This window comes from Podarcis cretensis (assembly GCF_951804945.1).
Source record: "Podarcis cretensis genome assembly, chromosome: 13".
NCBI lineage: Eukaryota > Metazoa > Chordata > Lepidosauria > Squamata > Lacertidae > Podarcis > Podarcis cretensis.
Window position 1 is genome coordinate 18,352,338 of NC_137182.1, and position 14,747 is coordinate 18,367,084.

Sequence of the window (14,747 nt, forward strand, 5' to 3'; positions counted from 1 at the left end):
TGTCACCCACAAAAACTGTATTCCCTGGAACCATCCCCTATCCCAGGGTTATGGAACCTGTGCTTCTTTTGGTCACGCTGACTGATGGGAGATGGGAGTCCTAGAACATTTGAAGGGCCATAGGTTCCCCACCCTTGAAATACTCCCACCACAAATCTCTGGAATGCGTTCTGGTACTTCAGTATCAACAGGAACCATACAGAGCAGCTGAAAAATAAAAGCGGCCCTGAAAAGGTGGTGGGACTGGAAGAGGTGAATTCTTTTCCATTTAGTGGTTGTGCAAAACCATTTCCAGTGGAGATTTCTGCTTTCCTGCATTCAAGTCCGTGCAGGTCCAAATCCTCATTGCACATGTGTGTTTTGAAAGAAAAGCAGGTTGCAGGCGCATGCACCCATAGGATCAAAGCTACATCAAGTCCCCCTATGGGAAACATACTTCAAAGCAATATAAATCCCACTGGGGAATAACGATGCGTTTATGCCCTCAAATGTAATGCTGAGAGGGCATGGGAAATACTTTGCACCTTTCATTTTCCAGCTAATGCATTTCAGCTGATGTACCCACTTGCATTTTACTCCCATCCTCCCCAATAAAGTCACTGATAATATTCATAGGAGAGTCTCGGCGGATCGCCCACTGAATAGGAATCAGCTTGGATCCACTAGTTATAATAGTCACGTCATCTTCTAGCCAATAGCTCAGTTGGATATTCCAGGCGTTTTTTTGGTGAAAGGGACTAGTATGCTGGGAGCAGAATCTGAGAATGTCTGAAAGCTCTTTTCAAGTTACAGGTAGGTAGCCGTGTTGGTCTGCCATAGTCGAAACAAAATAAAAAAAATCCTTCCAGTAGCACCTTAGAGACCAACTTAGTTTGTTATTGGTATGAGCTTTCGTGTGCATGCACACTTCTTCAGTGAGCCAGTGTGATGTGTGAGCCAGTGTGGTGTAGTTAAGAGTGGTAGTCTCATAATCTTGTGAACCGGGTTCGCTTCCCCACTCCTCCACATGCAGCTGCTGGGTGACTTTGGGCCAGTCACACTTCTCTGAAGTCTCTCAGCCCCACTCACCTCACAGAGTGTTTGTTGTGGGGGAGGAAGGGAAAGGAGAATGTTAGCTGCTTTGAGACTCTTTAGGGTAGTGAGAAAGTGGGTTATCAAATCCAAACTCCTCCTCCTCCTTCTCCTCCTCTTCTTCTTCAGATAGTTATCTGAAGAAGAGTGCATGCACACAAAAGCTCATACCAATAACAAACTTAGTTGGCCTCTAAGGTGCTACTGAAAGCTCTTTTCAAGAATCTCTCAGGTTGCAGGAAATTAAATCTTCATTTGTTTCCAACAAACCAAGGTCGTAAACTGCAGCATTTTCCTGTGTATGTGTTCAGCCTGATGCATTAGACCCGTCCCTTCAAGAAATGCTTGTTGTATCTCACATACAAAAGTGTGCACATGGTCAAATCATGGCACACATCCTCCACACTCCTCAGCCCTCGCCGCTGGTGGGCGGTCCTGCGCTAGATCTCTGCGGGGGGGGGGGGCATTGGGTAGGGGGTTTGTTCACTTTGAATTTTCATGCAGCCCTACCCAATTTGCCCTTCCTGAACCAACAGATGAGCTGAAACACAGCTGCCCTTCAAAATATTGTGATGCATGCCAAAACGGGCACGATGAGAACTATACTTCTCAAGCCTGCCTTTCAAAAGCCTTTCCCGCCAGCTATTTTGCACTATTCTAAATCATTGTTATCATTCATTATTAAATCCAATTTTGTTTTTAAGTATATATAGAGGGAGGGGGCAAAATTGTGGGGTCAGAAAAACCTTTTGGCATCACTCGAAGGAACTTGCAGGAGCAGTTGTTTTGAGGCGGGTGGAGGTGTGTCTCGCTCCAGTGAAGTAACAACTGGTAACCCGCTTTCAGCTCCCGATTTTCCCTTTGACGTTCTGCCGTTACCCACCCCACACCCGACATCATGTGTATATGATGTCAAGTATAGGGCATCTGGTCGCGGCTTCCCCCAAACAACCAAGATTGGCCCATGAGCTGGAAATTCCCCACTCCAGGTATAGATGAAACTGAATTAGATGGACTAATAGCTCTGACTCAGTCTAAGTCTGCGGACCTTGTACAGCAAAAAGTAAAGGACCCCTGGACAGTTAAGTCCAGTCAAATGTGACTATGGGGTGTGGCGCTCATCTTGCTTTCAGGCAAAGGGAGCCGGTGTTTGTCCACAGACAGCTTTCCGGGTCATGTGGCCAGCATGACTAAACCGCTTCTGACACAATGGAACACCATGATGGAAACCAGAGTGCACAGAAATTCTGTTTACCTTCCCACCACAGCAGTACCTGTTTATCTACTTGCACTGGTGTCTGTTAGGTTGGCAGGAGCTGGGACAGAGCAACGGGAGCTCACCCCATCGCAGGTATTCGAACCACCGGCCTTCCAATTGACAAGCCCAAGAGGCTCAGTGATTTAGACCACAGCGCCATGAGCGTCTCTGTACATTTAGAAGTAGAGAACTTCCCCACTAGCTTTCACCTCCAGTACAAATCAATGGCAGGGCCACACAGAGAGACAAATAATTTAGTAGGAATGAGGAACTTGTGCCCTTCCCAATGTTGTCAGACTCCCGTCAGCCTCAGCCAGGATAGTCAATGGTCAGGGATGAGTGGAAGGATCCATCAGGTCTCTGTTTCTCAGCCACTCTTTACCTTCCTGCCGCAGCAGTACCTATTTATCTACTTGCACTGGCGTGCTTTCAAACTGCTAGGTTGGCAGGAGCAGGGACAGAGCAATGGGAGCTCACCCCTTTATGGGGATTTGAACTGCCGACCTTCCAATCGGCAAGTCCTAGGCTCTGTGGTTTAGACCACAGCACCACCCACGTCCCTACAAATAATAACAGCACCATACTAATCAATGGGGCTATATAAATTAGCAAACAACCACATGCTAGGGTTTTTTAAAAAAATAAAATAAAAAATAGCAGGCTCCATTCTTGGGATTCCATGTAAAAAAAGGAGATACACCAGCAGAGGCCACATTTCTCTCCCTATGGAGCAACGATATCAGTGCCAACTCCTAGACTGCCCTCCCTGTCCAAGGTATGAGGTCCAGCCATGTATACAGTGTATGGTACAGCCACAGGGGTGTTCTTTGCGAGATAATGCATGTTGCAGCCTGCCGACCTCATCGCCATGGCGATCCCTCAAGAAACCTGGTGCACGTGAGACTCCGTTGGCCCTGAGCCACAGCGGCCTCACGACGCAAGCGGCAGACTCATTTGCCCCCATCCCAAAAGAAGCACCCTAGGGAGGGTTGGAAACATCTTTATGGATTTTATTAAAATAGGAAACTCAGACCAGACCCCAAAATGCCAAGGGAATCGACAGGCCTTGTTTTTTTTGTGTGTGTGGCCGGAAGTGCAGCCCCCCACCAAACCCCTCATTCCCACCCCCCAGATTATTACAAATTAAAAAATACCTCCACGCCCCTGTGTCTCTGGGGGGCACACCGGCCATGCCTGCCATCCCATAGTAATAATACTAGTCATAAAAAATTCCCCCCGAACCCTGTGCGCCTGGCATCCCCGCGTGCTCCAAAGGTGGGGGGGGGGACCCTGGCACCACCATGACCTTTCGTCTCTTTACTTAATTTATTTAGTTTGTATATCCCATTTGGATGAAAATAGAATTTTGACGGAAAGCGGATCAAAATAAGATTTCTTTCTTCTTTTTCATCATCTTCTTCTTCTTCCCTCTCCCGTTTCCCTTGGGTTTTATTTTCCTTTCCTAAAGTTTATTCCCATGACGTCAAAAAGGAAAACAAATCGGATAGTGATCTTTCCTTATTTTGTTGTTGTTTGTTTTCTTCCTTCCTCTTTTTTTTTAAAAAAAAAATTATTAAAGTAATACAGCAGGTAGTTGGATACAGAAACAGCCCCATCTGTATAAAAAGAAAGAAAAAGAAGAAGTCTCCAATGCAGAGGGAGATCGGTAGAAAAAAGAAGAAAAGTGAGGTGGGGGGGTGAAGAAAGGAAAGGGGGGGGAAATGGTCAGGCCGAGGGCGAGCGTAGAACCTTGTTCTGCAAAAGGAAAATAAGAGAACTGAAAAGGCTAAAGTGGTGAGAATCAAAGGTGTCCACTCGGGCGAGGGCTCAGCATCCAAGATCTGCCACGGTGGTGGAAAGATCTGCTGATGTTTGTTTGTTTGTTTGTTTGTGGGGGGGGGAGGGCACGGAGGAGCCGTTCCTCAACTTCCCCCCCACTGCATGTATGAATCCACTTGCACCCGCCCACCACACAAGAATTCCCCGCTGCCTGGGTCTGTTGGCCGTCATATCTGTGTCTCTTGGACATTCTCTTTCGAGCTGCTCTTGAACAAGAGAGGTTCGTGGATGGAATTGAGCATGGGGTTCTTGGAGCCGCAGGTGAGGGGTCCGCCGCCGCTGTTGTTGTTGTAGTGAGCCTTGAAAGCGGCGTAGTGGTTGAGGTGGTCGTGCTCGATGGCGGGCAGAGCCAGGTGGCTGTCGCCAGGTGCCCCGGCCGAGGCGGGCAGCTCGTCCTCGACGTTGATGATCTCAATGGTGCGCGTGGGGCCGTGGTGCTTGTGAAGCTGGTGCTGCTTGCGGAGCTTGTAGAAGACGATGAGCATCACGGCAGCCATGAAGGTGATGGCCACGAAGCAGCCGATGATGATCTTGGTGGTCTTCATGACGTCGTCCAGGTCTTTCATGCCGCTCTCGGTGACGTCGGTGATGGGGATGGTGAATGGCTTCTCCGTGCTGCGGGTGCTGCGAGGGGTCAGAGAGGTGGTGGAATAAGTCATGCCCCAGCCCTGAGATGGCGTTGGCCCAGGTTCCTTCTTCGTGGGAACGGATTCTTCTTGGCCCGGGTCCATGGTCTCCACGGTCACCGTTGTGAAGTAGGTGTAACCTGTGGTGGCTGGGTCCACCGCTGAGACGTTGAGTGTGGCCGAAGCCGTGGTGTTGCCTGCCGAATTAGTCACCATGCAGGTGTACTGCCCTGTATCCTGGACGGTCACATTGGTGAAGTTGAGCGTGCCATCGTGGAGGACTGAGATGCGCACCCGGTAGGAACCATGCGTCATCAGCGTGCCGTTGGGTGTCAGCCAGTTGACTGACGTCATGGAGGTCCCCGTCCGGCATTTCAGCTCAGCCGCCATCCCCTCAGTCACATTAAGGTCAGTGGGAGGCTCCACTATAACTGGGGCGTAGCAGGTGAAATGGCTTTGATCCAGCTCTCCGATGTAGCGCCCTTTGAGGTTGGGTGGGGCGTGGCACCGGGCGCAGCAGGTGGTGTTGTTGGGTACCGTCTCCTTGAGCCACCAGCTGAGCCACAACACGTCGCAGTTGCAGTGCCAAGGGTTGTGGTTGAGGTGGACGCGCTCCAGGCGGTGCAAGGGGGTGAAGAGATCGTGCGGCAACGACATCAAGTTATTGTGGGAGAGGTTGAGCTCCTCCAAGGACTTGAGGTCATCGAAGGCGTTGCGTTCGATGGTAGCCACCTGGGCGTGCATCAACCACAATTTGCGGAGGCTGGTCAGCCCCTGGAAGGAGCCTGGCCGGATCATGTCCAAGCGATTTCCAGAGAGCTCCAGTTCCTCCAGCCGCACTAAGGCTGTCAAGTTAGGGATGTCCTTGAGATTGCACATGCCCAGGTTCAGGTAGCGCAGGTTGACCAAGCCTTCGAAAGCTGCCTCTGAGATGTACTCCAGCTTCTTGAGCTCTCCGAGGTCCAGTCGGCGCAAGGAAGGGACTCGGTTGAAGGCATAGGAAGGGATGCTTTCGATGGGGTTGTTCCTCAGCCACAGCTCCCGCAACTTGGAGAGGTACTCAAAGGCTTGTGTGGGGACAGTGGTCAGCCGGTTGTCAAAAAGCTCCAGCGTGTTGAGATTGGGCAAGCCATTGAAGGCTCCCACCTCAATCTTGCGGATGAGGTTCTTGCTGAGCTGCAAAATCTCGAGGTGACGGAGGTGCTTGAAAGTGTCCGTCTTTATGACCTGGATGTTGTTCTCCTGCAGGTTGAGGTACCGTGTGTTGATGGAAATGCTCTCGGGCACCTCCACCAGCTCCCGGCGTGTACAGATGACCCGGCTGGCCTGGTTGCTGCAAGAACAAGCGGCCGGGCAGGAGGTGGGGGAGGCTCCGCCCCAAACGAGCGATGGCAGCCAGAGGAAGAAGAGGACCAGGTGCTTCCAAACCATCCTAGAGACTCCAGGCACCAGCGAAGGCTTCCGAGTGCAGCGGCGGGTGGCCATGTCCAATGTTCATGCTTCAGTGAAGAGCAGGGTGGGTGCTCAGGTCTTTAGAAACTGGGGATGAGAAACAAGAGAAAGAGAAATCAGCCAGGAATCTGATAACTGGGGTTTGGGGAGCATGATAGCAATCAGAAAAAACAGTAATACTGGCCCCAGTAAAATGCATTTGCTGTTGGTTTGAGATAGGCATAGGGAAGTTCTACTTTGCACAATGTATTGTGGACACATGTAAATCACTAGCACAAGGTCTGGTGACGGCTGCATACTAATAATAATAATAATAATAATAATAATAATAATAAATTATACCCCACCCATCTGGGCAGCTCCCAACATCATCATCATCATCATCATCATCATAAAGCGATAGAACATCAAACATTAAAAACTTCCCTAAACAAGGCTGCCTTCAGATGTCTTCTAAAAGACAGAGAGTTGTTTATTTCCTTGACATCTGATAGGAGGGAGTTCATACTCCTTCTGCTCTGTCTGTACATTCTCTCTCAGGGAGAACTATTTCGGGTGAGAGGCAGGCATGGAAATATCTGCTCAAGTGAATCTACTCAAAACAGAGGCATTCCAGAATTTGAGCTGCCAGAGGTTAAAGAGCGGTGTCTGTAAGTGATGGTGTTGGTTGTTGGGTTTCAGAAAAAGTTGCCTTGGCTTCCATGCTATCAGTAATGGTCAAGTCTCTCTCTCTGGTCAAGTTGTTAGAGGCCTGAGATTTTACCACCCACGCCTATTATTATTATTATTATTATTATTATTATCATCATCATCATCATCGTCATCATCGTCATCACCACCACCATCATCTATGCTACCATTCATCTGAGAATCACAAGACTGTACTGCTTCAGAATACAGAGGGAGGGTTGTACAAAGCCACTTCCGCCCTCGGGAGGAGGTGGTGTTGCGCGCATCACGCCCCAACACGCGCGCGGAGGCTGGCTTCCAGCCTGGCGCGATCTGGGAAATCCTCGGCCACGTCATTCCCGGGCTAGCCAATCGGCTGGCCCAGGGGGTGTGGCTTGCCTCATTTAAGGCAAGCGTGGCTGGGAATCTCCCTCTTTGGCCATTCAGCTGTGTTTGCTTCCCACCTACCCGCCCTTCAAGGTTCCTCTTTTGACCTTGCTATGGCCACTTGGCAAATTGGCACCAGCCATTTGGTTTTTCGCCTATCTTGTAGCAAATTGTCATAACTTTCTCGGCTTTGGCGGTTAGGCATTGGTATGGGTATTGTTATGTAGATGTATGGGGGGGGAGCGCCATCACCTCCCCCAAATATTGAAGCGTAGTCCAGTAAAGGATTCCAGGGTGTGTGGCCTCGTCCGAAGCCTATGGAGGTCAGGGCCTCAAGCGCCCCCCCTCCGAGAGGTGACCCCTGGGGAGTCCCTAGTTTATGTGCATCAGCAGGGCTCCCCCTGCTGGTGTTAACCCTTCCCGGTCTTCAAGCAATCAGGCTGAAGCCGGATAGTCGATAGGACCAATGCCTAAGCCAATACCGCTCATCACCTGTAACCAATAAAGTTGTGCCCTAATTTTAGCCCATTAACCTAAATTACTGTGCCCTGTGTCTTTATTTCTATTGGTGGGAGGCAGGATCTCACCACGCAAATGAATAGTTGTATGACTCCCTGCAGAATAAAAGCTAGAACGTTAGATGTCAAAGCTAAGACCTTGACATGCTAATTTTCTATGTTCAAGGATCTGAACACTTGTGTTTGTGTGTTTCATATAATGGAAAAGTAAGGTTGCAGTCCCTCCTCTTCAGTTCTAAAGCACCACCATCCCAAGAATGCTGTGCCATGTGATTTATTTCTGGTGTTCTACACAAAAGCTGGTGCATTGCAAAGATTTTTGTTCATCTTTTTATCTTAGTACAGTTTTGAAAGCTTTTTGCAAAAGCTTCATTCCTAAGGCTTAGTTTTCAAGACGTAAGTCCCATTGAACTCAGTGGAGCTTATTTCTAAGTAAACATGTTTCACATCAGGAAGAAAAACAGGGTAACATCACCTTCTGAAATGCAGTGTACTTTATAATTCCTTGCACACTGCAGGAGAGCATTGCCTCCCCAAACACAACCACGTTTGGATTGACATTGGCCTGAAGCAGTGAAAAAAAATGGATGCTCAGATTCTTATTTCATTTAACACCAACAACTTGGCTAGTTGTCAGCTGTGGAAGAAAAATAATAACAGGCATCTATATTTATGTCAATTTATTTCTACTCACTCTAGCAAAAGAGTGGCATAGAAACCAGATTAGTAGATTATCTGTACTCTACTGGCTATGCCCAGGTGCCAAGGGAATAGCCAGCCACATTGGTAAAGCTGTAAAGTGGACATTATGGCATCAGATACTGTGGCCCCAGTCATAATTTCTTTCTCAGTTAACTCTGCATGCTGCAATTTTTATTGGCTACCACCGATGCATTAAAGCAATGTTGTGTCATTCCGTAGCCTAGTTTCTGTGGGAGTTCTGGCCACATTTTCAACCTGAGTAAGAGTTAGGATGTCTAGAGCATCTTAAACCACCACTTGGAGCAGTGGCTTAAACGGTCAGGGAACCCTCAGCCACCTCCTCTATAAAGCCCCACCCCCCGGAATTATTATTATTATTAATTATTTATACCCTGCCCATCTGTCTGGGCTTCCCCAGCCACTCTGGGCGACTTCCAAGCAAATATTAAAATACAGTCCTGCATTTCCTTGGGACATCCCTATTTTCATCGGAAAAATGTCGGAGGGTATGGAGTTACGTGACCCCCGAGCCAAGGAGATAAGTAACTAGACAACCTTTAGGAAACATCTGAAGGCAGCCCTGTATTGGAAAGTTTTTTAAAATGTTCAATATTTTATTATGTTTTTATATCTGTTGGAAGCCGCCCACAGTGGCTGGGGCAACCCAGACAGATGGGCGGGGTACAAATAATTAAATTATTGTTATTATGGAGTAGGACGTCTGCATTTTCATTGGAGAAATGTTGGAGGGTATGGTCCCCGCTTCCAAAAGTGCAGGAAAAAGCTCAATCGAAGACTTCAGCCTAGCATTGCTTTAGACACCAAATAAAACCCCCATGATTTCACTAGGTTTTAAAAGGGTTTTAATGTGATTTGTGCTATTTTAATCTGCTGGCTGCTTTGGCTATATTTTATTGGTGATTGCTTTGTTTTATGGCAATGGATCCAACTATGTCATACTCCGAGTAGACTCGCTGAAATCAATAGACTTATGTTAGTCATGCCCATTAATTTACTGGATACAAACCTGTGTTACTTGCACTCAGTTCCCATTGTAATCAAGTCACTGCTAACTTGATTTTAAATGGGGACTTAGCTCAATCAACCTAACCGTCTGTATCCAGCCTGTTGCTCACCTTGTGAAGAGGCTGGATATAAATATTTTTAAACCGTTGAAAAACAAAGCTGACCGCCTGCCTTTTGATTGATTCATCAAGTAAATACACATGTGTATTAACAAAAACCCAGAGCGGACACCGTTCTGAAACACCAAAAGAAGTGTGAGATAAATGAAATGAGATGCAAATTATTTCAGTAATTTATAGCCCCCTTCTCCCATTTTCGATGAAAATGTGCAAACTGGCGTGCAGTTAAAAAGAAAGAAAGACTAAAACATCAAATTAAAACATGACAGCTCAATGCAAAGCAAAATTCAAAAGCAACACGCTGCAGCAAAAATATTAAAATACTTAGGATGGCTAACAGCCCAACATATATTAGGTTTACTTAGAAGATTACATCGAAATCACACATGCACAGACAATAAATAAAGATATTGACCTTGTGCCTAAGGTAAAGGTAAAGGTACCCCTGCCCGTACGGGCCAGTCTTGCCAGACTCTGGGGTTGGTGCGCCCATCTCACTCAAGAGGCCGGGGGCCAGCGCTGTCCGGAGACACTTCCGGGTCACGTGGCCAGCGTGACATCGCTGCATCTGGCGAGCCAGAGCCGCACACGGAAACGCCGTTTACCTTCCCGCTGGTAAGCGGTCCCTATTTATCTACTTGCACCCGGAGGTGCTTTCGAACTGCTAGGTTGGCAGGCGCTGGGACCGAGCAGCGGGAGCGCACCCCGCCGCAGGGATTCGAACCGCCGACCTTTCGATCGGCAAGCCCTAGGCACTGAGGCTTTTACCCACAGCGCCACCTGCCTATAACTTAGCAAACAGGACACCACACAGACCCCTTGCCGCACCCCAGAAAAATGCTCCATCAATGGAACTGCACCACTGACAATCCTCTTTCCCTAGTTACTTCTTGCCCCACCTCAATTCCCTCATTGCAGATGACCAACTCCACCTCCATCGTTCTGCCCAGACACTGAGGTCCAACGTCGAGGGCCTTCTAGCGGTTCCCTTACTGCAAGAAGCCAAGTTACAGGGAACCAGGCAGAGGGCCTTCTTGGTGGTGGTGCCCGCCCTGTGGAATGCCCTCCCATCAGATGTCGAGGAAATAAACAACTATCTGACTTTTAGAAGACATCTGAAGGCAACCCTGTTTAAGGAAGTTTTTAGTGCCTGGTGTTTTAGTGTATTTTTTATACTTTGTTGGAAGCCGCCCAGAGTGGCTGGGGAAATGAATAATATAAATAAATAATATTATAAATAATAAATTATTATTATTATTATTATTATTATTATTATTATTATTATTCTACAATCGTATGATTCTACCTCTGAAGGTGAGTCTCAGGAAAAGGCCTCTGAAGACGATGCTAGCACTTGGGCATATTCTCATAGAAGTATCATACCCTCCAAATGTCCCCGATTTCCCAGGGACAGCCCCAGAATTAACGAAATTCATCCCGGCTTCTGATTTGATCCTGGAATGTCCCTATTTCCCCTGCCAGAAGAGGCCCAGCAGGGCTGAGGTTGGTGGAGCCCAGGACGGTGAAACAAGGCTAATATTCCGGAAATCCTTGTCTTAGACTCTGTGAAAGGATTCTGTGGAACTGTAACAACCTTTCTTGTGGATTGTTGGACTCTCTGAACTGACAGGTGGAATAGACATTTTCACATAATATGGACCTTATGCATAAACTGATTAGAGAATGAACTGATCCACTGGGTCTTCTCCTTTTTTCGTTGAACTTTATGAGCTACTTCTGTTGAAATCTACAATTCTATACAATGAATAGTATATATTATTTTTTCAAACATACAGCCGGTTACATCTTGTGTGTTTGTTGAATATGTTTCATGTAACCAGAGGTTTGTTGTTGTTTTGTGCATCAGTTAGCAAGCATAAGTTGCCACTTGTTCTTGAAATTATTGTAGGTGTGTGCAATATGTTAAAAAAGAAAGAAGCCAAATTAGGTAATAAAACTAGTGGTAGCAGTACAACCTGCCTCCCCACTGCCCAATAAAGCTATGCCTTATCTTGAAAGGGTAAAAGGTTATCTGAAATTTTCAGTGTTAGAATGTAAGACACCTTTTCTATTTTTTGCTACCTGCTGGAACCGTGATACCCCGAAACACATTTTTTTAATGTGTTCCTTTCACTTTCAGCCGCATACTTTAAAAAATATGACCTCCCACCAGTTAATCAACTCAGTTTCAGTTGATTAATCTACTGTCCAAAGCTTCCAGCTTTAGTTAACAGGGCTCTTGAGCAACAATTGCAATGAATTGCTATTCATGCATTAGACGTCGCCTGGAAAGAACATTAAAACTGGCTGGAGTGCGAGAAGAATTGGAGGGGGGTGGGTCGAGTGGGGTGAAAATGAGGTTGTGCTGTCAACCTCAATAAGGCTACTCTGCAGTCCGGCAGTCCGGACAAGCAATTACATTCCTGGACACTGCTGGGCATTGGAGAAAAGGAAGGAGAGGGCAAAGTTGAAACATTCAAGAGCAGAGAATACATCTTTTGTTAATGAGACCTGGAGCAAGTACAGGAAGCCGAGGTTAGGTCAGGATCTGCAGAAAAAAGCAAGAGGGGGGTGTTTTTGGATGAATAAACAAGGAGGGAGGGAACGAGGGAGGGAGGGTGGCAAGCAATTATGCTCCTTGGGACGCGATGACTGGAATACTGGTGACCACTTTCTGTAAAGGCCATTGGAATGCAGAAGAAGGGATTATACCAGAGTGTTTAAGTAAGCCTCAGAGTTCACTGAGGCCCCTGATAAAGTATAATTAGCTAAAAATAGTGCTGAACCTAACTTGCTCCCAAACGTTTCTCCTCTATGGGTTTTGATGCAGCAGATCCTCCAGGTCTTCTCCTGTCAACTAAGAGCTGACCTTGCTCTGATACCCAACCAGTATTTGATTCCAATCTTTGATATTTGATACATCTGAGTTCAAGACGGGATGCCTTGACAGCTGATATTTGACAGTAGTTGGCCACCGGCACGAAACAGCATTTAGCGATTCGCGGCACTCTATAATGAATGTTCGGCGATGCTCAGCACTTTATCTTTGACACACAATGGTAATTCCGCATTTGACTGCTGGAAGCTTTCCCCGATTTCAAATTTGCCATCTGTGCAAACCAAGGATGCCAGCAAGTCGAAAGGCTTCAACCCAAGATGCACATACCTGGGAGTAACCCCACTGAACTCAGAAGGGTTTACTCCTGGGTAGACACACACACAAAGAACTGCACTGTTAAAACACTTAAATTTGAGAGGAAACCTCACAGTCGGATTTGGAACTCCGAATTTCAATTTTGAAACAGCTCTTGTAGAACTGGCCTGACCTACGAAGAAGACAGGTTTATTTATTTATTTGACTTGCAAATGACTGCAAGAAGGTCACGCTAAAGGTCACAACCATCGCTTAAGCACTGGCTAAAATGCAATTAAACCATGTTAACAGCCATGCACTTGATTATCATTTGGCTCAACGCGGATCTGACAACGTTCCTTTTTCTTTGAAACCTTGATCTGTGTGGATGGCAGATTATCTTTTTTAAGATTATGGCAGTACCCTGTTTATGCTGGTCATTATCGATATTGCACCATCAATGTGCATTGCTCCTTAACAAACAGCACAGCATCCTGCCTTAAGGAATGTGCTATCTAAAATGAATTCATCGCAGGGGAGACGAAAGAGAAAAGAGGTGGAGGCTGAAGAAAACAGGAGGAAAATAAGGATCTTAGCATGGATGGGGAACTGTGAACAACTGGAAGCTTTTTAACTCCCATCTGCCCCAGCTAGCATGTAGTTCAGCAACAATTACAAGACCATAGGTTCACTGTCCCTGAATTTCAGCCTATGGCTGGAAAGAAATGAACTCTGATGATGATGATGATGATGACAAGAACAGGAGAAAAGCCTGCTGGACCAAAGGCACATCTAGTCCAGTCTACTGTTGTCAAAGTGGCCAACTAGATGCCTAACACAAGTTCCAGAGAAGGATAATGATGATAAATCTTTAAAACCAACTTTTGTTCAAAACTTGGAATGGCAAAACTGGAAACCCTACTCCATACCCGCCAACATTTCTCCTATGAAAATAGGGACTTGACTGAACCTTTCCAAGTATTTGTTTTAGCCTTTTCTTTGAGTTTCTCAATGGGGCAAACCATTGGGAACGTTGCAGCATATTCACAGATAGCCCCCCCCCAAGTGTCCCTATTTTGGGGGTAGAGACGCTCCTTCAGGTATACTGGGCTGAGACCATTTAGGGCTTGAAAGGTCAGCACCAACACTTTGAATTGTGCTCGGAAGCGTACTGGGAGCCAGGGTTCAAATCCCCACTCAGCCCTGAAGCCCCCTGAAGCCCACCTCTCAGGGCTATTAGTGGGGGTTAAACGGGGAGGGGGAGAACAATGTATGCCACCTTAAGCCCCTTGTGGGAAAAGGCAGGGTATGAATGCAATAAATAACAAGTAACTTCAACAAGTAATGATTGAGGGCCTGTCCACAATGTCACTCTGTCGATGCTCACCTGGTAACTTCACTCCTGCAGGGCTGACTACAACAGTTCAGTCAGGGCTTATCAACGCTTCCCTTTGCTTTCCCCAGGAAAACGAGCTCTTTAGCACTCTATCAGAACATTTGGGTTTTCTCCAGATTGCTGTTTGCTCTGATTTAAAGTAAAAGAGCGAGCTTTCCCTGGAATGGAGCAAGGGCGAAACCGCTCACACCCTTGCCTGACTTTTAATAGTTTTAAAAGTTGTGTGTCCTTGTTTCTCAATTTGATCCTTTTACATGGTTTTGCATGTTTTGTTGTATTTTATGGATTGTGATTTCTTGTTATTGAGATTGGCAATTGGGGTTGATAAGTGTAAACTGTTTAATTATTATTTGCTGATGTTTAATTTTACTGTTGACTATTAGATTCTAGTGGATTGTTGAACGTTGCTTTGTTTGATATAAGTTGTTTATTTTATAAAGTCACCATGATTCTTTATATTGGGTCAGATTGCTACTATTAATGTCTGGTGTTTTTATGTGTCGGAAGCCACCCAGAGTGGCTGGGGCAACCCAGCCATATGGGCAGGGTAT

General features: G+C 46.6%; 1 protein-coding gene across 3 annotated transcripts in view; it reads right to left on the bottom strand.

Moving 5' to 3' along the window:
- Positions 1-3,323: 3,323 nt before the first annotated feature.
- LRRC4B (leucine rich repeat containing 4B) overlaps positions 3,324-14,747 on the bottom strand; it is a 146,778-nt gene continuing 135,354 nt past the window's right edge. For all 3 annotated transcript variants that reach the window (XM_079949579.1, XM_079949581.1, XM_079949580.1), the window contains exon 2: positions 3,324-6,333. In XM_079949579.1, coding sequence (XP_079805705.1) covers positions 4,336-6,279 — 1,944 coding nt within the window. In that variant the 5' untranslated portion in view covers positions 6,280-6,333 and the 3' untranslated portion in view covers positions 3,324-4,335. The remainder of the gene's footprint in view (positions 6,334-14,747) is intronic.